This window comes from Eleutherodactylus coqui, chromosome 5, assembly GCF_035609145.1.
Source record: "Eleutherodactylus coqui strain aEleCoq1 chromosome 5, aEleCoq1.hap1, whole genome shotgun sequence".
In the NCBI taxonomy this organism is placed as follows: Eukaryota; Metazoa; Chordata; class Amphibia; order Anura; family Eleutherodactylidae; genus Eleutherodactylus; species Eleutherodactylus coqui.
The window spans coordinates 196,144,088-196,171,850 of record NC_089841.1 but is presented as its reverse complement, the minus strand read 5'-3'; the positions used below and the strand labels follow the sequence as shown (position 1 = coordinate 196,171,850).

General features: G+C 46.3%; 2 protein-coding genes across 2 annotated transcripts in view; both read left to right on the top strand.

Annotated features, from left to right (window-relative positions):
* The window catches only part of LOC136628920 (dehydrogenase/reductase SDR family member 4-like), a 46,537-nt gene extending 46,298 nt beyond the window's left edge, over nt 1–239 (top strand). The window contains exon 9 of the mRNA XM_066604995.1: nt 125–239. Within this exon, the coding sequence (XP_066461092.1) occupies nt 125–239 (115 nt within the window). The remainder of the gene's footprint in view (nt 1–124) is intronic.
* Nucleotides 1–24,240, top strand: part of LOC136628240 (dehydrogenase/reductase SDR family member 4-like) — a 143,837-nt gene extending 119,597 nt beyond the window's left edge. The window contains exon 10 of the mRNA XM_066603981.1: nt 24,214–24,240. The gene's annotated coding sequence lies outside the window, so the exon portion shown is untranslated. The remainder of the gene's footprint in view (nt 1–24,213) is intronic.
* The last annotated feature ends 3,523 nt before the right edge of the window (nt 24,241–27,763 follow it).

Sequence of the window (27,763 nt, the reverse complement as noted above, 5' to 3'; positions counted from 1 at the left end):
CTGGTCATTAAGGAGCAAACAGGCTTGGTCACTAAGGGGTTAAGCTAAATGACAGTCACTAACATGTCTTGTATATACAGTGTATGTTTAGAAGTGATACACTCCTGCTTTTTTTGTCCTTCAGAATTGGAGAACCTGAAGAATGTGCCGGAGCCGTGTCTTTCCTCTGCTCTCCTGACGCTTCATATATCACCGGGGAAACTCTAGTGGTTGCAGGAGGGGCACAATCTCATCTATGAACGTCATATGTAGATCAAGCTGAATACTGCCACAAAGAAAAATGATGAATATATTTGCAGAATGGTATATTTCTGTTTAGGAAATAATGTGATTGTACCATACTGTAGTAGGTGAAAGGAGGATACAATATGCTTAGCGGTGAGGTCATGAAATAAAGTAATAAGATGACAGTAGTGTTCCTGTCACACCACTCACATGTCCTTATTGTCCTTTGGGTGTTGACAGGGAATGTGTGAAACACTTCAGGAAATCAAATCTGCACCAAATTTTGTAAAGTATTTCCCATTTTTTTTTGTATAATTAGAGTATGGTGAAAGGTCTGCCTCTCTTTGAATACTCATAGTCGAATACTTAATTAGGTGGTACTGAGTAAAGACTCATTTACATGCAAATACAATCTTTCAAACACTTGAAAGATTGACAGTTTCAGCGATCATTTTGCATAAAGTACTAATGGGCACTAATGCCCATTAGCACTTTATCAGCTTCATTTGCATGTAAATGAGCCTCCTAAAGATGCTTGCAGAACACAGCAGGGGGTCTGAGCTCTGCATACAGCTTTTTTGTTCTCAAATGGACTGTCCACTGAATACAATGTAATCAACTGCTCCCGTGGAGAACACAGCTTGTGGTCCCTGCTATCTCTCTGCACCTGAATGATAGATTTTATGTTCCCCCAAAAATTATCGTTCAGTCAAAGAGTGAAAGATGAACGCGTTGACACGCAACAATTATCGCTCAAAAGCCATCATTTGAACGCATTTTGAGTGATAATCGTTGTGTGTAAATGGGGCTTTAATGTAATTTCTTGTAGAGCAGCTACAATGGCCATTTGCAACTTTAGAAGATTCAGGACTTTTGTACATTGTACAGAGTTCAGTGATTATGATGAAAACTGTGTAATGCTCATTTCCACCTGTAGGGATGCTGCAGGAGAGCTAAACACTTGCTGCTTGGTTTCCCCACAGATTACAGATGATACTTGGAGTCCTAGAGACAGGTCACCTTAGATCAGCTTACTGTTAGGGGATTCTTCTAATAAAAAAGGGATAGGCCAAGGTGGATGACCCCTGTAAAGTGTGTTTGCTTATTACTAACAATCACATTTTTTTGGTATATTCATCAGAACATATACTTCATATGTAAACCTTACTGAATTCTAAGGTGTAAAGTTTGCATATATTTAAGCCCAATCTTGGAGCCTGTACATATTAAAGAGAAAAATACAACTCCCAGTTTGCATTCTATATAGGCAGGTGACTGAGTCCTGTGCGCATGCAAATGTGTCTCAAGCACATTACCCAAAAGAGCCAAATCATTTCTGCAGTTAAAGGGCTATTCCTATTCCAACAAGTTATCCCCCATCCATGGGATAGAGAATAACTAGCTGATCGATGGGGATCCGACCACTGGAACCTCCACTGTTCACGAGAAAGTCTCTGAAGGAAGGAAGGAAGCGCAGGTTGGGCAGGTGCACTGCACTCCATTCATTTCGAGGAGAGTGCCAAAGATTGGGGGATAACTTGTTGGAACCAGAATAGTGCTGCGTACATACATGCATATAGGAGTGAAAAGTACCAATAATGTGGGATAAGTTATAGAGGGTCTTTCACCTCTCCTGACATGTCTGTTTTAGTAAGTACTTGTATTCCTCATAAAATAACAATTCTGGAGCATCTTTTCTTAGAACTTTGTGTTATGCTTTTTCTCTTAGACATTTATGACTAAATTGACAACTGGGTGTTCCCAATCCCTTTGACAAAAAGGGTGTGTCCCTAGATTGTTGGATACTGTCAGCACTGACTCTCCAATGAGAGGGTGCTGGGATACCCCCAACTGGTAACATCCAGATGACAATTTACTCATTAATTTCCAGAACATATAACTGAGGAACGGCATAACGCAGAGTTCCAAGAAAAAATGCTCTAGAATTGTATGATTGGGAATGTACGTTTTTGCTAAAACAGGAGAGGTGACAGGTCCTCTTTCAAAACAGATGAGAGGTGAGGAGCGGTGGGACAAGGGGGCAGGTTGTTAGTGGAGACTTGTAGATTAGAAAAGTCGCTGTTGTAACAGGAACAGCAAACATACATTGTCAGTCCATAGGTTTTTGGACGGTGACAACATTTTCATAATTTGACCAAAGAATTAGGCACAATTGCTAAACAATGCAAAAACACTTCAGTGTATTATCATGAGAACACAAAATGGATCCACACATAGAGCTTAGAATAATTAAAATGGATAAACTTTATTACAAAACAAGATAGTAGTTAAAAACATGTATAATGGGGAAAAATGAGTATCTGGATTGCAGGAACAGGACTTAACAATAGAATAAAAATATGTTCATGGTATAAATAGGATAGCAATAAATACAATAGTGGATCTACTGAGTCATATATAATACAAGCCACACAAACAGGGCAATAAATTAACAACAAAATCATACGCAGCCAGCTAAGTGTTACAGCAGGCTTGCGCCAAATAATTTCCTGGCTCTGTCTGGGCTCTGAAATCACCGCTGTGTTGCAGTTAACAGTGCAACACTCTGCAGTTCTGTCACATACCCTAGCGACAGAAGTGGTGGTTAGGCAGGGACAGAAGACATATTATTGATTGAATATAGGCAGTGGGCCTTTTCTAAAAAATATTGGGCAAAAAATCTATTTGGCCTGCCTGTCACTGTGCTCAGTGTTCTGGGTCTGTGTGTGCTGGGTGTAGTAGTTCTACAACAAAATCATACGCAGCCAGCTAAATGTTACAGCAGGCTTGCGCAAAATTATTTCCTGGCTCTGTCTGGGCTCTGAAATCACAGCTGTGTTGCAGTTAACAGTGCAACACTCTGCAGTTCTGTCACATACCCTAGGGACAGTAGTGTGGAGGCAGGGACAGAAGACATATTATTGATTGAATATAGGCAGTGGGCCTTTTCTAAAAAATATTGGGCAAAAAATCTATTTGGCCTGCCTGTCACTGTGCTCAGTGTTCTGGGTCTGTCTGTGCTGGGTGTAGTAGTTCTACAAAATCATACGCAGCCAGCTAAGTGTTACAGCAGGCTTGCGCAAAATTATTTCCTGGCGTTCCGTAAGCGAAGTCAGCCTCCAACCACAGGCCAATAAGCGGCACATTTAATTACAGCGTTCTGTTTCTGCATTACTGGTAATACAGCATGCTGAGGGGTAGGGGTAGACCTAGAGGACGTGGACGCGGGCAAGGACGCGGAGGCCCTAAGTCAGGGTGTGGGCACAGGCCGAGCCAGTGCGGTGGCCAGGGGTAGAGGCAGGGCCAGACCGAATAATCCACCAACTGTTTCCCAAAGCGCCCCCTCGCGCCATGCCACCCTGCAGAGGTCAAGGTGATCTACAGTGTGGCACTTTTTCACAGAGACGCCTGACGACCGACGAACAGTGGTGTGCAACCTTTGTCGCGCCAAGATCAGCTGGGGAGGCACCACCACCAGCATGCGTAGGCATATGATGGCCAAGCACCCCACAAGGTGGGACGAAGGCCGTTCACCGCCTCCGGTTTGCACCACTGCCTCTCCCCCTGTGCCCCAACCTGCCACTGAGATCCAACCCCCCTCTCAGGGCACAGGCACTACCGTCTCCTGGCCTGCACCCACACCCTCACCTCCGCTGTCCTCGGCCCCATCCAGCAATGTCTCTCAGCGCAGCGTCCAGACGTCGCTCGCGCCACTGTTTGAGAGCGAGCGCAAGTACGCCGCCACGCACCCGCACGCTCAAGCGTTAAACGTGCACATTGCCAAATTGATCAGCCTGGAGATGCTGCCGTATAGGCTTGTGGAAACGGAGGCTTTCAAAAGCATCATGGCGGCGGCGGCCCCGCGCTACTCGGTTCCCAGTCGCCACTACTTTTCCCGATGTGCCGTCCCAGCCCTGCACGACCACGTCTCCCGCAACATTGTACGCTCCCTCACCAACGCGGTTACTGCCAAGGTCCACTTAAGAACAGACACGTGGACAAGCACAGGCGGGCAGGGCCACTATATCTCCCTGACGGCACATTGGGTGAATTTAGTGGAGGCTGGGACAGAGTCAGAGCCTGGGACCGCTCACGTCCTACCCACCCCCCGAATTGCGTGCCCCAGGTCGGTGGTGGTATCTGCGGCGGTGTATGCTTCCTCCACTAAAGCACCCTCCTCCTCCTACGCAACCTCTGTCTCGCAATCAAGATGTGTCAGCAGCAGCACGTCGCCAGCAGTCGGTGTCACGCGGCGTGGCAGCACAGCGGTGGGCAAGCGTCAGCAGGCCGTGCTGAAACTACTCAGCTTAGGAGAGAAGAGTCAGACGGCCCACGAACTGCTGCAGGGTCTGACAGAGCAGACCGACCGCTGGCTTGCGCCGCTGAGCCTCCAACCGGGCATGGTCGTGTGTGACAACGGCCATAACCTGGTGGCGGCTCTGCAGCTCGGCAGCCTCACACATGTGCCATGCCTGGCCCATGTCTTTAATTTGGTGGTTCAGCGCTTTCTGAAAAGCTACCCACACTTGTCATACCTGCTCGGAAAGGTGCACCAGCTCTGAGCACATTTCCGCAAGTCCCACACGCACGCTGCCACCGTGCGGACACTGCAACATCGGTTTCATCTGCCACTGCACCGATTGCTGTGCGACGTGCCCACACAGTGGAACTCTACGCTCCACATGTTGGCCAGGCTCTATGAGCAGCGTAGAGCTATTGTGGAATACCAACTCCAACATGGGCAGCGTAGTGGAAGTCAGCCTCCTCAATTATTTACAGAAGAGTGGGCCTGGTTGGCAGACATCTGCCAGGTCCTTGGAAACTTTGAGGAGCCTACCCAGATGGTGAGCGGGGATGCTGCAATCATTAGCGTCACCATTCCTCTGCTATGCCTCTTGAGAAGTTCCCTGCAAAGCATAATGGCAGACGCTTTGGAATCGGAAACGGAGGTGGGGGAAGACAGTATGTTGCTGGATAGTCAGAGCAACCTCATGTCTATATCTCAGCGCGTTGAGGAGGAGGGGGAGGAGCATGAGGAGGAGGGGGAAGAGACAGCTTGGCCCACTGCTGAGGGGACAGATGCTGCTTGCCTGTCATCCTTTCAGCGTGTATGGCCAGAGGAGGAGGAGGAGGAGGGGGAGGAGCATAAGGAGGAGGGGGAAGAGACAGCTTGGCCCACTGCTGAGGGTACAGATGCAGCTTGCCTGTCATCCTTTCAGCGTGTATGGCCAGAGGAGGAGGAGAAGGAGGATCCTGAAAGTGATCTTCCGAGTGAGGACAGCCATGTGTTGCGTACAGGTACCCTGGCACACATGGCTGACTTCATGTTAGGATGCCTTTCTCGTGACCCTCGCGTTACACGCATTCTGGCCACTACGGATTACTGGGTGTACACACTGCTCGACCCACGGTATAAGGAGAGCCTTTCCACTCTCATTCCTGAAGAGGAAAGGGGTTCGAGAATGATGCTATACCACAGGGAGCTGGTGGACAAACTGATGGTAAACTTCCCATCGGACAGCGCTAGTGGCCGAAGGCGCATTTCCGCGGTCCAGGTAGCAGGGGAGGCGCAGAGATCAGGCAGCATGTACAGCGCAGGCAGGGGAACACTCTCTAAGGCCTTTGACAGCTTTATGGCTCCCCAGCAAGACTGTGTCACCGGTCCCCAGTCAAGGCTGAGTTGGCGGGAGCACTGTAAAAGGATGGTGAGGGAGTACGTAGCCGATCGCACGACTGTCCTCGGTGACGCCTCTGCCCCCTACAACTACTGGGTGTCGAAGCTGGACACGTGGCCTGAACTCGCGCTGTATGCCCTGGAGGTGCTTGCTTGTCCTGCGGCTAGCGTCTTGTCAGAGAGTGTGTTTAGTGTGGCAGGGGGAATCATCACGGATAAGCGTACCCACCTGTCAACCGACAGTGCCGACAGGCTTACACTCATCAAGATGAACAAAGCCTGGATTTCCCAGACTTCTCTTCTCCACCAGCGGACAGCAGCGATACCTAAACAATACGTTGGCTGCACCCGCGGATGGAAGCATCGTTCTCTATCACCATCCAAAACGGGGACCTTATTGCTTCATCTATCTGTGTATAATATTCCTCCTCCTCCTCCTGCTCCTCCTCCTGAAACCTCACATAATCACGCCGAACGGGCAATTTTTCTTAGGCCCACAAGGCTCAGTCATATAATTTTTCTAAACAATTTTTATACGTTTCAATGCTCATTAACCCCTTAGTGACGAAGCCTGTTTGCGCCTTAGTGACGGAGCCAAATTTTGGAAATCTGACATGCGTCGTTCAACGTAGCATAACTCCATAAAGGCTTTACATATCCAAGTGATTCTGACATTGTTTTTTCGCCACATGTTGTACTTCATTTAGGTTGTAAAAAGAGACCGATATAATTTGTGTATATTTATTAAAAGTACCAATATTGGAAAAATTTTGAAAAAATTGTCATTTTTTCACATTTTCAACCGTAATAGCTCAAATATGTCCAAACATACTGTACAAATTTTTGATAAGATATATATTTCCATCTGTTTACTTTATTCTGAATGCACACTTGAAAAACTTTTGTGTTTTTTTTAACCATTTAGAGGACATACAAATTTAACATTACTTTTCAGCATTTTGAGGAACACTTTGCTTTCCTGCACCAAACCAAGTTTGCAAAGGCTCATAAGTGTCAGAATAATAGATACCCCCTCAAATGACCCCATTTTAAAAACTACACCCCTTAATGTATTCACTGAGGGGTGTCATGAGTATTTTGACCCCACCATTTTTTTTCAGGAATTAATTCAATTTAGAGGAGAAAAAATAAAATTTCATATTTCTGCAAATATGTCATTTTAAAGACATATTTTTTTCCTATAGAGCCCATGAAAATGAGGATTTACACACCAAAATGGATACCCCCGTTTCTCCCGTGTTCAGAAACATACCCATTGTGGCCCTAATCTTATGTCTGGATGCACAACGGGACCCAAAATGAAAGGAGTAGTCGGTGTCTTTCAGAACATAAATTTTGCTTGAAGGCGTTTTAGGCCCCATAGCACTTTTGTAGAGCTCTTGAGCAGCCAAAACCAAAGAGAGCCCCCACCAGTGACCCCATTTTGAAAACTAGACCCCTTAACGAATTTATCTAGGGGTGTACTGCCCTTTTTGACCCCACAGTTTGTGAATGAATTCAAGCAAAAGCAAAAGGAAAAAATTGTGATTTTCGTTTTTTTGTCAATTCTGTCATTTTAAAAACAGCTTTTTTTGTACAGCACACACATGAATGGATCCTTGCACCCCAAAATGGATACCCCTGTTTCTCCCGTGTTCAGAGACATACCCATTGTGGCCCTAATCTTATGTCTGGATGCACAACGGGGACCAAAACCAAAGGAGTAGTCGGTGGTTTTCAGAACATAAATTTTCCTTGAAGGCGTTTTAGGCCCCATAGCACATTTGTAGAGCTCTTGAGCGGCCCAAATCAAAGAGAACCCCCACAAGTAACCCCATTTTGAAAACTAGACCCCTTAGCGAATTTATCTAGGGGTGTACTGCCCATTTTGACCCCACAGTTTTTGAATGAATTCAAGCAAAAGCAAAAGGAAAAAATTGTGATTTTCGTTTTTTTGTCAATTCTGTCATTTTAAAAACAGCTTTTTTTGTACAGCACACACATGAATGAAGACTTGCACCCCAAAATAGATACCCCAGTTTGTCCCGTGTTCAGAAACATACCTATTGTGGCCCTAATCTTTTGTCTGGATGCACAACGGGGCCCAAAATGAAAGGAGTAATCGGTGGCTTTCAGAACAGAAATTTAGCATGAAGGTGATTTAGGCCCCATTGCCTACTTGTAGAGCCCTTGAGCGGCCAAAACGACAGAGAGCCCCCACAAATGACCCCATTTTGAAAACTAGACCCCCTAACGAATTTATCTAGGGGTGTACTGTGTATTTTTACACTACAATTTTTGAATAAATCTAAGCAAAGCAGTAGGAGAAAAATTACAATTTTCATTATTTCGGCAGTTGTATCAATTTAAAAACAGTTTTTTTTGTACAGCACACATAGGAATGAAGACTTTCACCCCAAAATGGATACCCCCGTTTGTCCCGTGTTCAGAACCATAACCCTTGTAACCCTAATCTATTTAAAGGACACATGGCTAGGCCTATAATGGAAGGAGCACCCGTTGGATTTCAGGGTACAACGGTATAAATTCCAGGCCCCATTGCCCACTTATAGAGCCATTGAGCGTCCAAAACGATAAAACCTCCCCACAAATGACCCCATTTTAAAAACTAGACCCCTTAATGAATTCATCTAGGGGTGTATTGCGTATTTTGACCCCACAGTATTTGAATAAATCTAAGCAAAGCGGAAGGAAAAAATTACGATTTTCATTTTTTTGGCAATTTTGTCAATTTAAAAACAGTTTTCTTTGTACAGTTTACATAGGAATGAAGACCTTCACCCCAAAATGGATCCCCCCGTTTGTCCTGTGTTCAGAAACATACCAATTGTGGCCCTAATCTACTTACAGGAAACATGGCAAGGCCTATAATGGAGGGAACACCCGTTGGATTGCAGGGCACAACTGAATACATTCCAGGCCCCATTGCCCACTTGTACGGAATAAAAATTAACACCTTAAAAAAATATCCCCCCCCCCCACACACACACACACACACACCCCTACCGCTCCGCCCTTTTCGGCGTTACCCAAATCTTAGATAAAAGTAATAATGTGAACTGTGTAATATTTCCAAAGACAAGGGTAATTACGGAGGCTGGTTGGGATGGGTACATGGGGCTATAAAACCGGGTATCCCCCCTCCTCTCATGCTTTTTGGGGGTATTTTTTGACCTCAGTAGCGGGTATGGGGTGTAAAAAGTGGCGCTCTGTGAGTCTCCGTAAGCTTAATGAGATGCGGCGGTCTCACACAGAAGGCGCTCAACAAGCTGCTCCTGGAACTGCAGGAAGGCGAGCATTCCCGGGGCTTCTTGTAAATTACGTATCACAGGTAGCGGTCTGAATAACGCCGGGCTCACATGGCTGTAGGTGGAATCTGCTTGCGGAGGCCCGCAGAGGATCCCAGCTGTGAGCCCGGCTGTGACCCTGCGTACGGCCGCGTAATGTACTGCGCATAACTGCCTACTCACACAGGCAGTCATACGCAGTATATATATATATTTTTGTTTGTATTTTCCGCACCGTCGCTTAGCGATGACGCGGGTACCCGCAGCCCGTATACAAGGTAGTTGCGTATGGGCAGCGGGTATATCCGCAACCATGGAGCACAATGGCCTCTATGTTGCGGATATCCGCGGTAAAATAGAACCTGCTGCGTTCTCTTTTCTGCAAGTGGATTACGCAATTCCGACCCACTGTGAGCGGAATTGGGTAATCCAATGCGATTGATCTGCGTATTACCGCGGATCAGAAGCATGCGGAATCCGTAATTCCTATCCGGTCATGTGAGACCGACCTAAGGTAGATCGCTACCTTTTTTTCACGTGACCGGGGACCGCCCAACGAGGCCACCCGTCACTGCTCCAGGCTCTCGGTGACCGTTGGTCGCTGGGAGCAAGGAGATTTTAAATTTCCTGGGCTCCCCGACTCCTGCGCATGTGTCCGATGTTTTGCCGGCGGTCGCATGCGCAGAATCCGGGAAAGTTCACGGAAGAAGATTGTGTCGGGGCGCAAATACGGAGGCCTCCGGCAAAAAGTTTCATCTCCTCTCACCGATCGCATCAGTGAGGGGAGATGAACCTTCACCTTTTTTTTACTTTTACGTGATCGCCATTATCCATTGGATAACGGCGAACACGTGATCAGGAACCGCTCACCGCGGCCCCCCGTGAAATCTCCAGGCTCTCGGCTAAGTTTTGTAGCCAGGAGCAGGGAGATTTTAAATTACCACGGCTTTTGCGCATGCACCTGCCATATTGGCGACGGGCGCGTGCACGGAAGCTGGGGTAAGGTCCGCGGATAAATCCGCGGGCCTTAGGTACGTCATTTCATCCTCCCTCACGGATATGATCCGTGGGGGGAGATGAAACGCAAGTTTTTTCAACTTTTTAAAACTTTTTTTATTTAACTTTTTGCACTTTTTTTTTTTACTTTTTACCCCTTTTTTATTTTTATTTTTTAACTTTTTGCACTTTTTTTTTTACTTTACATGATCACTGTCATCCATTGGATGACAGTGATCATGTCCCCAGTGACATCCCTCTGCTCTTGGCTACACATGGCAGCCAAGAGCAGAGGGATTTTGAATTTCCCGGGGCTCGAGCCCCTCTGTGCATGCGCCCGATGTCAATCATCGGGCGCGCATGCGCAGACCGGGATTTCGGGTCCCGGGACATCGGGACATCGCAGAGGACCGGGGGTGAGTATTTTCACCTCCCCTCATGGATCCGATCCATGAGGGGAGGTGAAACCTTACGTTTTTTTTACTTTTTCAACTTTTTCGCGATCGCCGCTATCTAATCGATAGCAGCGATCGCGGGCCCGTGGACCGCTCACAGCGGTCCCCGGTAACACCTCCTGGCTCCCGGCTACCTTCAGGAGCCGGGAGCCAGGAGATTTTAAATTTGCCGGGGGCTCCCGGGCTTCTGCGCATGCGCGTGACGTCATCGCCTGGCGCGCATGCGCAGAAGGCCGCCGGCGGGTCCGGGAGGACGAGATCTCCGTGGGACACCGCCGACAAGCCGGGTAAGTAATTTCAGCTGCCCTGGTGGAGCCGATCCAGCAGGGCAGCTGAAGAACTAACTTTTTTGACAGTTTTCTTTACTTTTTTGCGATCGGCGCTAGCCACCGGCTAGCGCCGATCGCAATGCCGGGGGGGACTGCCCGCATCCTGGGATGACAGCTCCATGCTGTCGGCTACCTGCGGGCAGCGACAGCATGGAGCTGTCACGTCCTCAGGCAAGTGGGCATCAATCCAAAGAGGATGCATAAAACTACGTCCTCTAGGATTAAGGCCCACTTTCTGAGGACGTAGTTTCCCGATGGGGCAGTCGTTAAGGGGTTAAAGCGTTGAAACTTTCACCTCAACCAATTTTTATTTTTACTGGGCTGCCTCCAGGCCTAGTTAGTTACCAATTAAGCCACATTAAGCAAAGCGATTAATGGGTTTCACCTGCCCTCTTGGTTGGGCATGGGCAATTTTTCTGAGGTACATTAGTGCTGTTGGTACACCAATTTTTTGGGGCCCTCGCCTACAGTGTAATCCAATTAATTTTTTGCCCACCTGCATTAAAGCTGATGTTACATCAGCTGTGTTGGGCACTGCAATGGGATATATTTATGTACCGCCGGTGGGTTCCAGGGAGCCACCCATGCTGTGGGTCCACAGGGAGTTGTAACTGCATGTGTCTACTTCTAAAGAACCCCAGTCTGACTGGGGCATGCAGTGTGGGCCGAAGCCCACCTGCATTAAACATGACATTCTTACCTCAGCTGTGATGGGCAATGCAATGGGATATATTAATGTACCGCCGGTGGCTTCCTGGCACCCACCCATGCTGTGGGTCCACAGGGAGTTGTAAATGCATCTGTCCACTTCTAAAGAACCCCGGTCTGACTGGGGCATGCAGTGTGGGCCGAAGCCCACCTGCATTAAACATGACATTCTTACATCAGCTGTGATGGGCAATGCAATGGGATATATTAATGTACCGCCGGTGGCTTCCTGGCACCCACCCATGCTGTGGGTCCACAGGGAGTCGTAAATGCATCTGTCCACTTCCAAAGAACCCCGGTCTGACTGGGGCATGCAGTGTGGGCCGAAGACCACCTGCATTAAACATGACATTCTTACCTCAGCTGTGATGGGCAATGCAATGGGATATATTAATGTACTGCCGGTGGGTTCCAGGGAGCCACCCATGCTGTGGGTGCACACGGAATTCCCATTGCGGAGTTGTACCTGCCTGTGACTATTTATAAAAAACCATGGTCTGACTGGTGCATGCAGACACCTTGACAGAATGAATAGTGTGTGGCACATAGGTTCCCCATTGCTATGCCCACGTGTGCAGCTCCAGATGGAGGTGGCACAGGATTGCATTTCTCATTGCTTCTGTACAGCATTGTGGACTATCGCCCCGCCCCTTTTAAAGAGGGTCGCTGCCTAGCCGTGCCAACCCTCTGCAGTGTGTGCCTGCTTTTCCTCTGGCAGACGCACTTATAAATAGACATGAGGGTGGCGTGGCATGAGGGCAGCTGAAGGCTGGGCAGGGACAGTTTGGTGTGCGCTGTGGACACTGGGTCGTGGGGGGGGGGTTTGGGCAGCATGTAACACAGGAGAAGTGGCAGCGGAGTGTCATGCATGCAGTGATTGTGCTTTGTTGGAGGTAGTGTGGTGCTTAGCTAAGTTATGCATTGCAAATGAGGGCTTTTCAGATGTAAAAGTTGTTGGGGGGGGGCCCACTCTTGCCGCTATTGTGGCTTAATAGTGGGACCTGTGAACTTGAGATGCAGCCCAACATGTAGCCCCTCGCCTGCCCTATCCGTTGCTGTGTCGTTCCCATCACTTTCTTGAATTGCCCAGATTTTCACAAATGAAAACCTTAGCGAGCATCGGCGATATACAAAAATGCTCGGGTCGCCCATTGACTTCAATGGGGTTCGTTATTCGAAACGAACCCTCGAGCATCGCGAAAAGTTCGTCTCGAGTAACGAGCACCCGAGCATTTTGGTGCTCGCTCATCTCTAGTGGGAACATATCTGCACCCAATGCTCCAGAGATTTGATGAAATTAATTATTACACAATGAGGTAACCTTGGTATCCCAGGAGCAACAAATAAAAGAACTTGATGACGAATTAGTTGGTATGTTGTCAACAGACGATATTGCCAAATGGAGGGTAGAAATTGCAGAGACAGTTAAAATCTGTGAAAAACAAGTCAGCAATCTGAAGTCTAAAAAATACCAAAGGGATCTCTCTGATTTCCATGAAGATCGGGTCTTCGGATGGAAGTACAGCAACAGACCATCTAATGACAGTAGATCGATGTCCCTTTCCTCTGCTTCTGGAGGCGAGGAGTTGGGAAGGACGTCACAGTCTTCTGATCATTACAATTTGCGTGGTGCCAAACGTAAACGAGAAATGACTAAAAGATGGGAACCATACAGTAGAAGGAAGCCAAGGACTGAGGTGAAGGACAGAGAACCACCATTTAAGGTAATCAATCTGTCCTCACATACATTTACAAGAGATCAATTAGATGTATTAGAACTAGGTCTCTCTTTCTCACCTGTTGCTTTCTTTGACATTTTACAGCTATAAAAGATCTACACGTCTTTGCTAGGAAACTTGTGTTTAAAAAGATTTTCTCAGAAGGCACAACTGTCTCAAACACGTCTATGTTAGAGGCGCAAGACCTCAATGCTCTTGCAGCCTTATTGGTTGAACAACCATCTGATCCCCCGGGGTAAGTTCCCTAAGCAATTACTGAGCAAATCAAAAAAAATTCCCCACACTTCCACTTATCCCAATATTGATCTTTTTGTTAAGCTAATGAGTCTGGATTTTGAAAAAAACCCCAAAACTATGGGATTGGATAACCTCTGTCCATCACATAGACGGTCACTAAAAGAGCTGAAAAAAATGAAAGATGTGGTTATTAAGAGCTCAGATAAAGGTGTAAATGTAGTTATTTGTCCTTCAGCAATGTATGAAAGGGAAGCTAAAAGGCAACTAGGAGAAAGGGATAAATACAGACGACTCACCTGTAATCCTCTATCTAAATTTAGGAAGGAATTGGAAAATATCATCTGTATTGCCGTGCGGCAGGACACTATCACACAAAAAGAAGCTGATTGCTTGATGTTGGACAATCCAACAATACCAGTGTTGTATCTCTTACCAAAAATACATAAAGATACTACGAATCTTCCTGGACGACCCATTGTTTCAGGTATAAACAATATCTGTGAACCCAGAGGAAGATTAGTTGAATATACCTTAAAACCAATAGTTGAATCGTTGCCCTCTTTTTTGAAAGATACTACTGACATTTTGAAGAAAATGGATGATCTCCAACTAGATGATGACATGCTGCTCGTTGTTTGTGATGTAGAATTTCTCTATACGTCAATTAAACACAATCTAGGCTTACGGGCTGTGGGATTCTTTTTGGAGTGTTCTGGAGTAGACAGTTTTTGGTGAGTTTATTCTCAAATTATTGGAATTTATTCTAGCCCACAATTTCATTTTATTTAGTGATGCCTTTTTCCTACAGCTCCAGGGCACAGCTATGTGCGCCCTCGTACGCTAACCTGTTCCTGCGGCTGTGGGAGAGAGGCATCTTTTTTGACGACTCTACACCTCTGTCAGTGACAGTCCAAATGTGGACTTGATACATTGATGACATTTTGTTTATTTGGCAGGGGTCAGTCAGTGACCTTGATGAATTCATGACTACTCTTAATGACAACTATCTCAATATTAAATTGACGTATAGATATTGAAGACAGAATATCACATTTCTGGATGTTCTTTTTTATGGATGAAAGGGGGTTCATCAAATCTGACATCTTCAGAAAACCAACGGCAGTGAATTCCATTTTTCATGCCAACTCATCCCACCCAGACCAACTTAAAAGGAATATTTTGGTCAGTCAATTTCTCCGGCTAAGGCGTATCTGTTTACATGAATCCACATTTGAACTGAGAGCCATGGAGATGAGTAATAGGTTTCGGGAGAGAGGGTACGATCAGAAATCTATTAGGAAAGGCTATTTTCGCGCCAAGAACACCAGACGTCAGTGTTTATTGAGATCAAAACCACACCCCAAAGAAAATCATAGTGTAAGATTTATCACACAATACAACACAGGATGGTCTGAGATGAGACGAATATTGAACAAATATTGGAATATTCTCAGGGTTGAAAATGATTTAAAGGGGTTGTCCCTTGCCGAAACGTTTTTTTTTTTTTTTTCAATAGCCCCCCTGTTCGGCGCGAGACAAACCCGATGCAGGGGTTTAAAAAAAAAAAAGGATAGTACTTACCCGAATTCCCGCGCTCCGGTGACTTCTTACTTACCTTGCGAAGATGGCCGCCAGGATCTTCACCCACGGTGGACCGCAGGTCTTCTCCCATGGTGCACTGTGGGCTCTGTGCGTTCCATCGCCGATTCCAGCCTCCTGATTGGCTGGAATCGGCACACGTGACGGGGCGGAGCTACGAGGAGGAGCTCTCCAGCACGAGCGGCCCCATTCAGAAGGGAGAAGACCGGACTGCGCAAGCGCGTCTAATCGGGAGATTAGACGCTGAAATTAGACGGCTCCATGGAATGGAGCAGGTAAGTGAATAACTTCTGTTTGGCTCATATTTAATGCACGATGTATATTACAAAGTGCATTAATATGGCCATACAGAAGTGCTGAACCCCACTTGCTTTCGCGGGACAACCCCTTTAAGGAAAATATTACCAGAAAGATCATCAATAACTTAACGTAAATCACCAAATTTGGGAGATTGTCTTGTGAGGAGTCAATTTATTCCTAATCGAACTACATTTCTGTCAACTAAGGGCCCCAAATGGGGAAGCCGACCATGTGGCCATTAGGTGGCTTGCAGGAATATGGATTCAACCACCACATTTACCAACTCCAGACATGACCACACATTTAAAATCACACATGCTATCAATTGTGAAAGTGTAGGAGTAATTTACTATGGAATATGTCCATGTAATTATATTTACATAGGAATGACTACAAGACCTCTTAAAAAGCGGGTTAGAGAACATATTCTAGCTATCGAGGCAGCATGACAAGAATCTGATGAGACTAAATTGAAAACCATTCCAAGACACTTTAAGGAGTTCCATCAGTGTGATGGAGACTTGTTTAGGAGTCCAGAGAAGGAGAATGGAAAAAAATTCTCTCCCAGAAGGAATGTAGATGGATCTATACTCTTAATACAGTTACCCCCTATGGCCTAAACGAGAACATCAGCTTTGTTCCATTTTTGTAGAGCCTCTCAGTCAATCTGACATCACCATTATCACATTAATTGTATTCCTTGTTTCGTTTAATTTATATATATTTTTTCTGGTTTTTGATATACATGAAATTATCACCCTGTGGTATATGTTGTCTATTTTCCAGGTGATAAACAAAATGCAACACCTAATGGATTGTTTGACTTGTTTTTTTTTAAATGGGCATTTAGCCCCTTACTCACCTATTGTTTTTTCACTATGTACCTCTTTCCTGATGTATATATAAAAAAAATGGATACTTTTTGGATACTCTTCCGTTTTTCTTCTCACTTTTGCACTGCACTTGGGGAGCACTGTGTGACACCTCTATTCACTTTATTTCCCTCTTTGTGACCATCATATATAGATTATTTTGATGTTTTCCCATATTTGACTGTTTCAATTGTATATGTATGTATCTATTTTTGTAATAAATTGTAAAATCTTTTGTATGTACTTTTTATAGATTTATGCCACTAATTATAAGTAATACATTGTGAATTGATTCACTGTTAATTGTGGAATCTATTTGTTCATTGATTTAGATTTTTTCATGATACATTGGGGGCTTAACCTTGGGTCATCTTGTTTGGAGAGGGAGCACCTTAGTTGGTGTGCTATAGCTGTGCACATACAAGCAAGTGCGTCAGATAACATTTAACTTTTTGTGTTGTACACTTCTGAATTACTCCTTCTTTGGGAGACATCTAGAGGGTCTGTTCCTTGGAGTCATGTGATACATCAGGTGCTCCATGTTACGTTGTTTAGGAGACTATTTAAACATGATCAGTCATTGTTCACCATACCCTCTTGAGGAATCAGATGTGAAATGAGCGTTGGGGCTCAGGATACAGGTCTTGACTAGGATGTGGTAACAGCTTTGTATTTCTATTTTGTGTCATCTGACAGTCCTAATGTATTGCCTTGTTTGTCTGGCTTGTATTATATATGACTCAGTAGATCCACTATTGTATTTCTTGTTATCCTATTTATACCATGAACATATTTTTATTCTATTGTTAAGTCCTATTCCTGCCATCGAGATACTCATTTTCTCCCATTATACATGTTTTTAACTACTATCTTGTTTTGTAATAAAGTTCATCCATTTTAATTATTCTAAGCTGTGTGTGGATTTATTTTGTGTTCTCCTTTTCATAATTTGGCCTCTGTATACCACCACAATGGATTTGAAATAAAGCCACCAATATGTGGGGTGTAGACTTTCAACTGTAATTCAAGGGGTTTAGCACAAATATTTTATTAACCTTTTTAGAACTGCAACCATTTTTACAAGGCCCCTCCATATTCCCAGGCACAAAAGTAATTGAATGAACGAACCTAATTCTAGGTATAAGACCTCTTTGGTTTCTCGTATGGGCTGTCAGCAGATTACAATGTAATCTCTGATTCCCATGCAGAACACAGCGTTACGGTACCTGTTATCGCTCTCCAGATGAATGATGGATTTTAGGCTCACCTTAAAATCATTGTTCAGTCCACAGTCTCCTCTACAACCAGTGACGTACCTGTATATCATTGGACACTGAGGTGGGTATGGAGTGGGCTCAGGACCCAAGCCTGTGGTTGCGGGGGGTGGGGGTGGGGGGGGGGGTTACAGCTGACACCTATCCACAGTGCCCACAATCAAAGTATGCTGTGATCACATTCATTTACCCTATATGTGGCAGCTAGACTCCCCTTCCTATCCAGCATAATAGCACGAATACAGCAGATAAAGCAATAATCTGATCGATCTTAAGAATGATGAGGGATGGTAAAGTAGGCATGAGGAGCCATAAGGGGTGGCACTTGCGAGCACACGGGGAAGGTAGAAGGAGTAAATAGGATCCCCGACCTGTTTCCTCACCCCATTCAGCCAAGGGGCTTGAGGAAGGAGGCAAGGCAGGCAGTTTGATAAGCAGGACAGGGCGGAAGCTTGAACTTTATGACCCTTTGTGTGGGGCAAGGGGAGGAATGTAAAGGGGAGTGTCAAAAAGCTTGCAAAGGTAAAGGTAAAAAAAAGGTGGGTGGACCTAACCTAGGGGGATAACCCAGGTAACCCAGGCTGGGGGAAATCTGTCAATCCCAGGGAGCAGCTTGCCTTAAAAATAATGCCTGGAAGAGGAGAAAAGGCGTATGGCCTACGGTGAGCATGACTGTCATTGGGCGGCAAGCGAGGCCCGACTAGCCTTGGGTGCCAGGTGGCAAGCAAGTCCTGGCTACTGCCAGGAATTTAGTGCCATGATTGGCTTCAAGCTCCCTGTGTGTGATGGATACAAATAAAGTGTGGCACCTGCCACAGAAAAACTTTTCCATAGGCATACTGTGTATGAATCTTTCGTTTACAGTAATGTTTGCCCAGAAAAAGGGTCTCTGGGATAGAAGTCTAAGAGAGCCCATGTACGTAGGAGGTCCCTTCCGTTAACAGTAGTTGCACTGGTCTTTAGTGATATATCACTCACATAGTCACTCTGCTCACTATTCTTTTCTCAGATTCTGGACGTTAATGTTAAAGCAACATTCCAGAGGCGCCGGAATAGTAGCCCCCGGGGATATATATGGAGGCAGCCCATGACAGGGTTAACGGGGAGGCCAGGGTTAATAGAAGGGAGAAGAGGGGGGTGTAATATAGGTAGGAGTAGAGGGGGAAGTTAGAGAGAAAGTGCAGGAACAGCGGCGGGAGGAGCATCCTTAGGCGGCAATGGAGGAAGAAGAAGCAGAAGAGGAGAAGACGGAGGCCACGAGGAAGTCCCACCCACCCGCCCTTACTTTAGTATATAGGGGGCAGTTTTAGTTAGTGGAAAGGGTTGTAGAGGTATCGCGACATTGTCATAGAGGCGTTCGGAAGGGGGGGAGTTCTTGGAGCCAGCTGATGTGCGGGGGGGGGGGGGAAACGGGGGGCTGATGGCTACCTTCCCCCCCTCCCCCTTTTTGGTATAGTGTGTGTGTGTGTGTGTGTGTGGTCAGCCTGTCGCCTCCCGGCTCTGTCAGGCCGTAGTCCCTGCAGAGAAACGTGGCCTAGCCGAGGAACGGCTTGCGGCTCCCTGAGTCGGGAGGAGGAGGGCAACTAGGGGCAACCGGTTGTGTGTTGCCTCCCGAGTCGGCTGTCTTGCGACGGGAGGGTTTTAGCGGGAAGGATTTCGGTCTCCCGAGTCGGATAGAGGGAGAGAGCGGCGGGAGGCAGGACGGAAATCCTTTTCCCTGTTGGGGAGGCGACAGAGGGGGTTGGAGGCTCCAGGGACTTCCCCCTTTTTCAGTGGGTTGTTTTATTTTGATGTTTTTACCCAATTGTTAATAGAATTTTAATAAACGGCCGCTGTGGCCAAAATTTATCCAAGCTAGAAGTTGCAGCGTTTTAATTGGGAAAAGGGGGAGGTTGGGTTAGGTCACAGAGGTCACATCCGGTATACCCGCGTCATGTTGGTGAAGCTTGTGGTGCCCAAAATGCAGGAAAGAGGGTGAGGATTTGGGAGTATGAAGTGGGCTTTTCTTTACTAGTGTGATCTGTTTAGCACAATCTACATTTGTTGTACTACGACTTAACATTACTGAAGTGAATAAGAAACTACAAAGTGTGTGTACAGTTCACAATCTATAGACGTGTATAACATATATTGCACTGTATATCTTCAGTTTGGTATTTACAAAAACGGTGTTAATCCCAGCAGAGGCCTAACGATAGGGGGTATAGAAGAAACAATGTCAGCCAGCACTGGCGCTTGCTGCCACGTAAGACTAAATTGGGGTTATAAATGGCACAGAGTGTTAAGGCAGCAGTACGCAACCAAAACTCTTGCTCACGACCTGAAGGTTGTGGGTTTAATCGCCGCATGGTAGCCTGACTCGGCCTTCCATCTTTCCAAGGTTGGTATAATGAGTACCCAGTTTGCTGGGGGTAATAAATAAAAAAATTACCTCGTTTACAGGATCTGGTTTACTAGCGTGTAGCTCCACTATTCAACTAGTAGCATTATGGATGACTTATATTTTTGTACTGCGTCAATAATTGCCTTCTACATCTCATCACTATTGCTCACCCGCAGGTCTGTTCTTTCTGTTTTCTCAGCGGCGGTAGTATTGTGATTGTCTCATCTATAGGAGCTTTTTCCCCTTTTCCAGTAAGTAAATATTATTTTAAATATTACTACTTCTTATTCTCACATGCAATTTTAGATACTTTTTTTTTTTTCTCGTCCGTATCCTTGGGGGCCACAGCCAGACCATGGGATATAGCCACTGCCACTAGGAGGCGACACTAAGCACAAGTATTAGCTCCTCCCACCGGCTATATCCCCCCTTCAGGCACTCAGCTAATCAGTCTTTAGCTTAGTGTCTGCAGGAGGCAGACGTTACTACATGCGGGAATCCGGGGAGTCGGGGCTTTTCCCTGGCTTTCCCGTCCTCCCGGGGGAGACGCACAGCAGGGGGTGTCTCCACCACTCTGCGGCGTCTTGTCCCATAGAAGAAAAGGTGGCCCGACCCTGCCATGTGCATTTGGCGTCGGAGCCCGCCAGCTATAGGGTTCCCCCTCCCTGGAGTGGCGCTTCATTGTACGACTGACGCCAAGGGGGAAACCCTGCTGGAGTATTGACGTGTGAACAGAGCAACAAGGAACCCCCCCCCTCTCTCCCTCGTCGGGCATTAATATGAACGTGGACCCTCAGGAATATCTGGAGGGTGCCGCAGGGCTTTACAACCCTTACCTGGGGGCTCAGGAGATCAGCACTTGGGTAGAAGAGCACAGGATCTCCGGGAACTTGGCTGTGTGCGGCGGACCCAGGGCAGCACGGCAGTCGAGGTGCTTAGGATCGCGAGTGCTGTGGTTAGCGGCGGGAGGTGCACGCCAGGTATACCGCTCGGATGGCTCCCAAGGCGCAGCGGTGAACAGGTGCGCGCCCCGGGAGGCGGGGCGCTGCTGCACGGCCACCAGTCAGTCACACGGAGCAAGCCACGCTCCTCCGGCCGAGGGCAATTGAAATGGAGCGGCTGGAAAGGAGTATGGCCGCTCCTATCATGCGAGCAGCAACTGCTATACTCAGCGGCACCTGCACCAGCCGCAAAAGCAGCGGCAGCCTGTCCAAGAAAACACCAGCGTCGATCTGGTATCCACGTCAGTGCCCTGAGGACCACAGTGTAATTCAGGACCCAGAGGCTCCAGCTGGACGAGGGAACCGCGTAACAGCTGCAGAAGCGGGTAAGCCCTCCCAAGGCACCACTCTCGCGGTTGCTCCCCCCCTCCCCCCCACTCTGCAGGTATCCTCTCCGGAATACGCGCGGGGGAGATCATGTAAAAGACGGAGATCCCGCAGTAGCTAGGACACCTCCCGTAGGTCCCGTCATGCCAGAAAGTCTTCCAGGCCTTCCAGGTCCCATTGGTCCAGGGACTCGCATCATGGCTTCCGGGGCTCTATGGAGTCCATTCGGACATACCACCGATCCAGGCACTCATTATGGTCCCGGGTACTCGGCAAGACCGGCTCGAGCCCACCCAGACTCCCCCCGGGCCTCATGATCCTGGGCCTCTCAAAGCACGGCTCAAGCACAACAGCCGCAATCTTCAACGGGGGGAAAGAAGTGGCTCAGAGTAGGGCGAACGCTCATGGGTCTTGTCCCTATCTGACCTGGATGATGAGCAGGTATTGCAACTAGCTACCCTGATGGACAGCCTAGTGATAGCTGTGAAAGAGACGCTACAGGTGTCAGAGGAGCCGGTGGAGGCAACCCCGGCGACAGTATCTTTCAAACGCCAGAAAAGGCCACGACAGGTGTTCCCGGACCACCAAGATTTCGCAGATGTCATCGAGAAAGAGTGGCAAAACCCAGACAAGAGGTTTAGGCAACCGGGAAAAACCTGGGAGGTCACGTACCCTTTCCCAGGTAACCTTGTGAAAAAATGGTCAGCGCCCCCAGTAGTGGATCCACCAATGTCGTGTCTGTCCAGGGGCACGGCGCTACCAGCAGCCAAGGTCGCGACGCTAACGAACCCACAGGAAAGAAAGCTCAACACATTAGCAAAGTCGGCTTTTCAGTCAGCAGGCACGGCCCTGCAACCCATTTTCGCAGCCGCATGGGTAAGAAAGGCCTCCGTGGCCTGGGCGAAACAACTGAAGAAGGACATCCTGGCAGGCTCCCCACCCAGCGAGCTGTTGGAGGCCACGGATAACATTATACAGGCCGGCAAATTCGTGTGCGCGGCAGAATTGGACGCAGCAAAATTTGGTGGTCGGCGGAGACAGCATCGAAGATGGTCCTCACAAAATTACCCTTCGAGGGCAACAGGTTCTTCGGGGCCAGGTTAGACGACCTAATCAAGGACGCCACAGGCGGCAAAAGTACTTCCCTTCCGCATATACCTACAAGGAGGGAGAAAGCCCCATCGAAGAAAAGGCAATTTTTTCAGTCCTTTCGCCGGTTCACGTCCCGGCTTGCTACAGGTCAGTGGTAAGTGATCCGTAGGTTGTAGAATACCTCTCCTCTCTGCCACCCCTCGAGTCTTGGGGGCATAAAAGCAGACTTCTGCCAGTTAATGCGTAGGCCTGAGAATCTCCCAAACACATCTATTAGAGAGAGAGCCAGTGGCAAAGTGCGCCTAGGTTCAGACCTATATAATATTAAATCAGCGTACAAACCTATCCTATTCTCTCTAGCTCCGATCTCAACGCCCTTGTATGACCCATGTTGCTGAATTATTAGAGCCAATGGCTCTATTGCAATAGCAAACAGGAGGGGGGAAAGTAGGCAGCCCTGTCGGGTACCCCTGTGTAATGCAAAGGAAGTGGAGGTCAGGCCATTCACCATGATCATGGCTACTGGAGATCCATACAGAATAGAGATCCACTTAATAAATGATTCTCCAAATCTGAATCTCTGAAGTACCTCTATCAAATATGGTCACTCAACAGAATCGAATGCAGTAGCAGCGTCTAATGAAGCCAATGCCCAGTCCGACCCCCACCTCCAGCCTACCTGCGTAACTACCTGTGTCCTTCTAATATTGTCCGAGGTTAACATTCCCGGGATAAAACCTGCTTGATCAGAATGTATGATTTCTTTTATTACTTGATTTAGACGAGAGGCCAATATCTTAGTGAGGATTTTATAATCAGTATTTAATGGTGAAATGGGCCTATATGACCCACAGTCCTCCGGGTCTTTATCAGGCTTTAAAATGAGCACTATACTAGCTTCTGACATGGACCCATCTCAAATATATATTTGTATAAAGAAAGCAAGTGTGGCACAATTCTTACTTTCTATTGTAAATATACCTCCAGTGGTAGACCATCCGGCCCCGGGATCTTGCCTTTAGTCATGACCTCCATTGCCTCTTCAATTTCTTCCATCATAATGGGGAGTCTAGTAGGGAGTTGTGAGTATCTTGTAATGTAGGAAATACTATGTCTGCTAAGTAGGTATTGAGCTCTGTAGAGGAATAATCAGCCTGTGATTGATACAGGGTACTATAGAATTGTTGAAATCTATTCAGGATATCTCTTGGATCCGAAAGTGTGACTCCCTCAGCCGACCTAATCCTAAGTATCATAAGAGGGCAGTCTCCTGATGGGCCATGAAGGCCAAAAACTTGCTTGACTGATTGCCCAATTCAAGGAAAAATGGACGACTAAGGAAGAGCTTCCTCTGGGCTTTTTCTACAGTGTATGTTTAGAAGTGATGCACTCCTGCTTTTTTTGTTTTTCAGAATGGGAGAACCTGAAGAATGTGCCGGAGCCGTGTCTTTCCTCTGCTCTCCTGACGCTTCATATATCACCGGGGAAACTCTAGTGGTTGCAGGAGGGGCACAATCTCATCTATGAACGTCATATGTAGATCAAGCTGAATACTGCCACAAAGAAAAAATGATGTTGAATATATTTGCAGAATGGTATATTTCTGTTTAGGAAATAATATGACTGTATCATGGATGTAAGATTGTACCATACTGTAGTAGGTGAAAGGAGGATACAACATGCTTAAGGGGGAGGTCATGAAATAAAGTAAAGGGATGACAGTAGTGTTCCTGTCACACCACACATGTGTCCTTATTGTCCTTTGGGTATTGACAGGGAATGTGCAAAACCCTTCAGAAAATCAAAACTGCACCAAATTTTGTAAAGTATTTCACATTTTTTTTGTATAATTAGAGTATGGTGAAAGATCTGCCTTTGAAGACTCATTGTCAAATATTTAATTAGGGTGTACTAAGTAAAGGTTCATTTACACGCAAAGACAATCTTTCAAATGATTGACAGTTTCAGCGATCATTTTGCATAAAGTACTAATGGGCACTAATGTCCATTAGCACTTTATCAGCTTAATTTGCATGAAAATGAGCCTCCTGGAGCTGCTTGCAGTACACAGCAGGTGGTCTGAGCTCTGCATACAGCTCTTCTGTTTTCAAATGTGCTGTCAGCTAAATACAATGTAATCATCTGCTCCCATGGAGAACACAGCATTCGGTCCCTGCTATCTTTCTCCAGCTGAATGATGGATTTTATGCTCACCTAAAAATCATCGTTCACCCGAAGAGTGAAAGACAGAAACGTTTACCAGCAACGATTATTGCTCAAAAGCCATCGTTTGAACGAATTTTGAGCGATAATCGTGTGTAAATGAGGCTTTAATGTAGTTTCTTATAGAGCAGCTACAAAGGCCATTTGTCACTATAGATTTATCACTTTTGTGCATTGTACAGATTTCATTGATTACAATGAAAAGTGTGTAATGCTCATTTCCACCTGTAGGGATGCTGCAGGAGAGCTAAACACTTGCTGCTTGGTTTCCCCACAGATTACAACTGATACTTGGAGTCCTAAAGACAGGTCACCTTGGATCAGCTTACTGTTAGGGGAGTCTTCTAATAAAACGGGATAGGCCAAGGTGGATGACCCCTGTAAAGTGTGTTTGCTTATCACTAACAATCACATTTTTTAGTATATTCATCAGAGCATATACTTCATATGTAAACCTTACTGAATTCTAAGGTGTAAAGCTTACATATATTTAAGCCCAATCTTGGAGCCTGAACATATTAAACAAAAAAATACAACTTCCAGTTTGCATTCCATATAGGCAGGTGACTGAGTCCTGTGTGCATGCAAATGTGTCTCAAGCACTTTACCCAAAAGGGCCAAATCATTTCTGCAGTTAACTTTTCGGAATAGGAATAGCCCTTTATCCCCCATCCATGGGATAGGGAATAACTAGCAGATCAATGGAGATCCGACCACTGGAGCCCTCATTGTTCACAAAAATAGGTGCCCTGCAAGTCTCTAAATGAAGAAAGCGCAGGTTAGGCTGGTGCACTGCACTCCATTCATTTCAATGTGAGCACTTGAGAATCTTCAGTGCTCACATTGAAATGATTGGAGTACAGTGTACCAGCCCAGCCTGCGCTTCATTAGGAAACGGACTGGGCTCCCATTCTCATGATAAGTGGGAATCCCAGCATTGCGGACCCTCATCGTTCAGCTAGTTATACACTATCCAGTAGATTGAGGGATAACTTGTTGGAACCAGAATAGGCCTTTAAGTGCTGTGTACATACATCTGAACTGTGCTACATTGCATGTAGGAGTGAAAAGTAGCAATAATGTGGGATAAGTTATAGAGGGTCTTTCACCTCTCCTGACATGTCTGTTTTAGTAAATACTTGTATTCCCCATAAAATAACAATTCTGGAGCATCTTTTCTTAGAACTTTGTGTTATGCTTTTCCTCTTAGACATTTATGACTAAATTGACAACTGGGTGTTCCCATTTCCTTTGACAAAAAGGGTGTGTCCCTACATTGTGGGATACTGTTAGCAGTGACTGTCCAATGAGAGGGTGCTGGGACACGCCCAACTGGTAACAGCCAGCTGACAATTTACTCATTTATTTCCAGAAGGAATAACCAAGGAACGGCATAACGCAGAGTTCAAGGAAAGATGCTCTAGAATTGTATGATTGGGAATGTACGTTTCTGGTAAAACAGGAGAGGTGACAGGTCCTCTTTAAAAACTGATGAGAGGTCAGGAGCGGTGGGACAAGGGGGCAGGTTGTGAGCTGGGACTTGTAGATGAGGAGAGTCATTGCTGTTACAGGAGCAGCACACATACATTGTCAGTCCAGAAGTATTTGGACAGTGACAACATGTTCATAATTTGGCCTCTGTATACCACCACAATGGATTTGAAATAAAGCCACCAATATGTGCGGTGTGGACTTTCAACTGTAATTCAAGGAGTTTAGCACAAATATTTTATTAACCTTTTTAGAACTGCAGCCATTTTTACAAGACCCCTCCATATTTCCAGGCACAAATGTAATTGAATAAACGAACCTAATTCTAGGTAAAAGAACTCTCTGTAGTACTGAGGTGTGCAAATAAGGGATGGAACAATCCTCCACAGCACCTCCTACTAGAATGGTAGCTACCCTTTGAGTTAGTATCCAACTTTTTAACAGACCTTTAAGTATGTTGCAAGGCCTGTTAAAAGGTTGGGTATTGACTCATAGTGTTGCTACCCTTTAAATAGGTGATGTTATGAAGGATTATCACTCATTTACATTGCTTTTTCCAAGGGTCTCTATAAAGGCCCATTAAGACACAATGATTATCGCTCAAAAGTCATATTTTGAGCGATAATTGTTGTCTTAATGTGTGTTGCGTCCTCTGGAAATGCAACCTCAAAAACACAAACAAAAGGCACAACTGTGCAAAAGGAAACATAAAACTAAGAGGAATTCTCTCCCTATCGTCACCTAACCCAGGAGGGGGCCCTGCCTACTAAGCGGACCGACCGCTCTGACAAGTGCGAGCCCGCACGCATGCCTGGGCCACTGACAAGTCCCTATAGGGAGCCCTAGCACAACAGAAAGGCAAAACAGAAAACCAAACAAAGCATAAAAGAACTTAGCTAGGAGCTTCAGCCAAGGTGTGTTCCTCCGTCGCTGTCCAAAGGTAACTGAAGGATTGACCAGCACAGGAGATCATGCTCGCACTGTTTAAGTATGAGCCAAGCTACTCAGCACCAGGTGCTGACTGACGTTACTCCTGCAACTATCACACCCCTCAGCTCCAATAACAATGGTGTCAGGATCAGTGATAGCGCTCCTGCAGTGCTAATGATTTAGTCAGTGAATAAAGAAAAATGACTTACCCGGCACTAAGTGAGTAGCCCTGTGAAGGGTTAACTCACTAGTACCTCCAAATCCGGGACAGCCTATAAGTAAATAGATTAGACGAACTTCCTTCCCAATCCTGTCTGGAGAGCTGCTTGGATATCTGGGGTCCCCAGGGACAGGGAGCCCAGTGTGAACAGAAATCAAAGATAAAAAGTATCCAATATAGCGCTTCACGGGATGAGCATCTTGAAAAAGACCCTCCATTGGGTCGAAACGCGTTGCAATAAAACTACACCTCTAAGGTGCAGAAAGATATACTTCATCCCGTGAAGCGCTATATTGGATACTTTTTATCTTTGACCCCTCAGCTCCAGGAGAAGCAAGGGCACACCCAAAACCTGGTCTGGCCTGCAAGCCAGGTGCAGG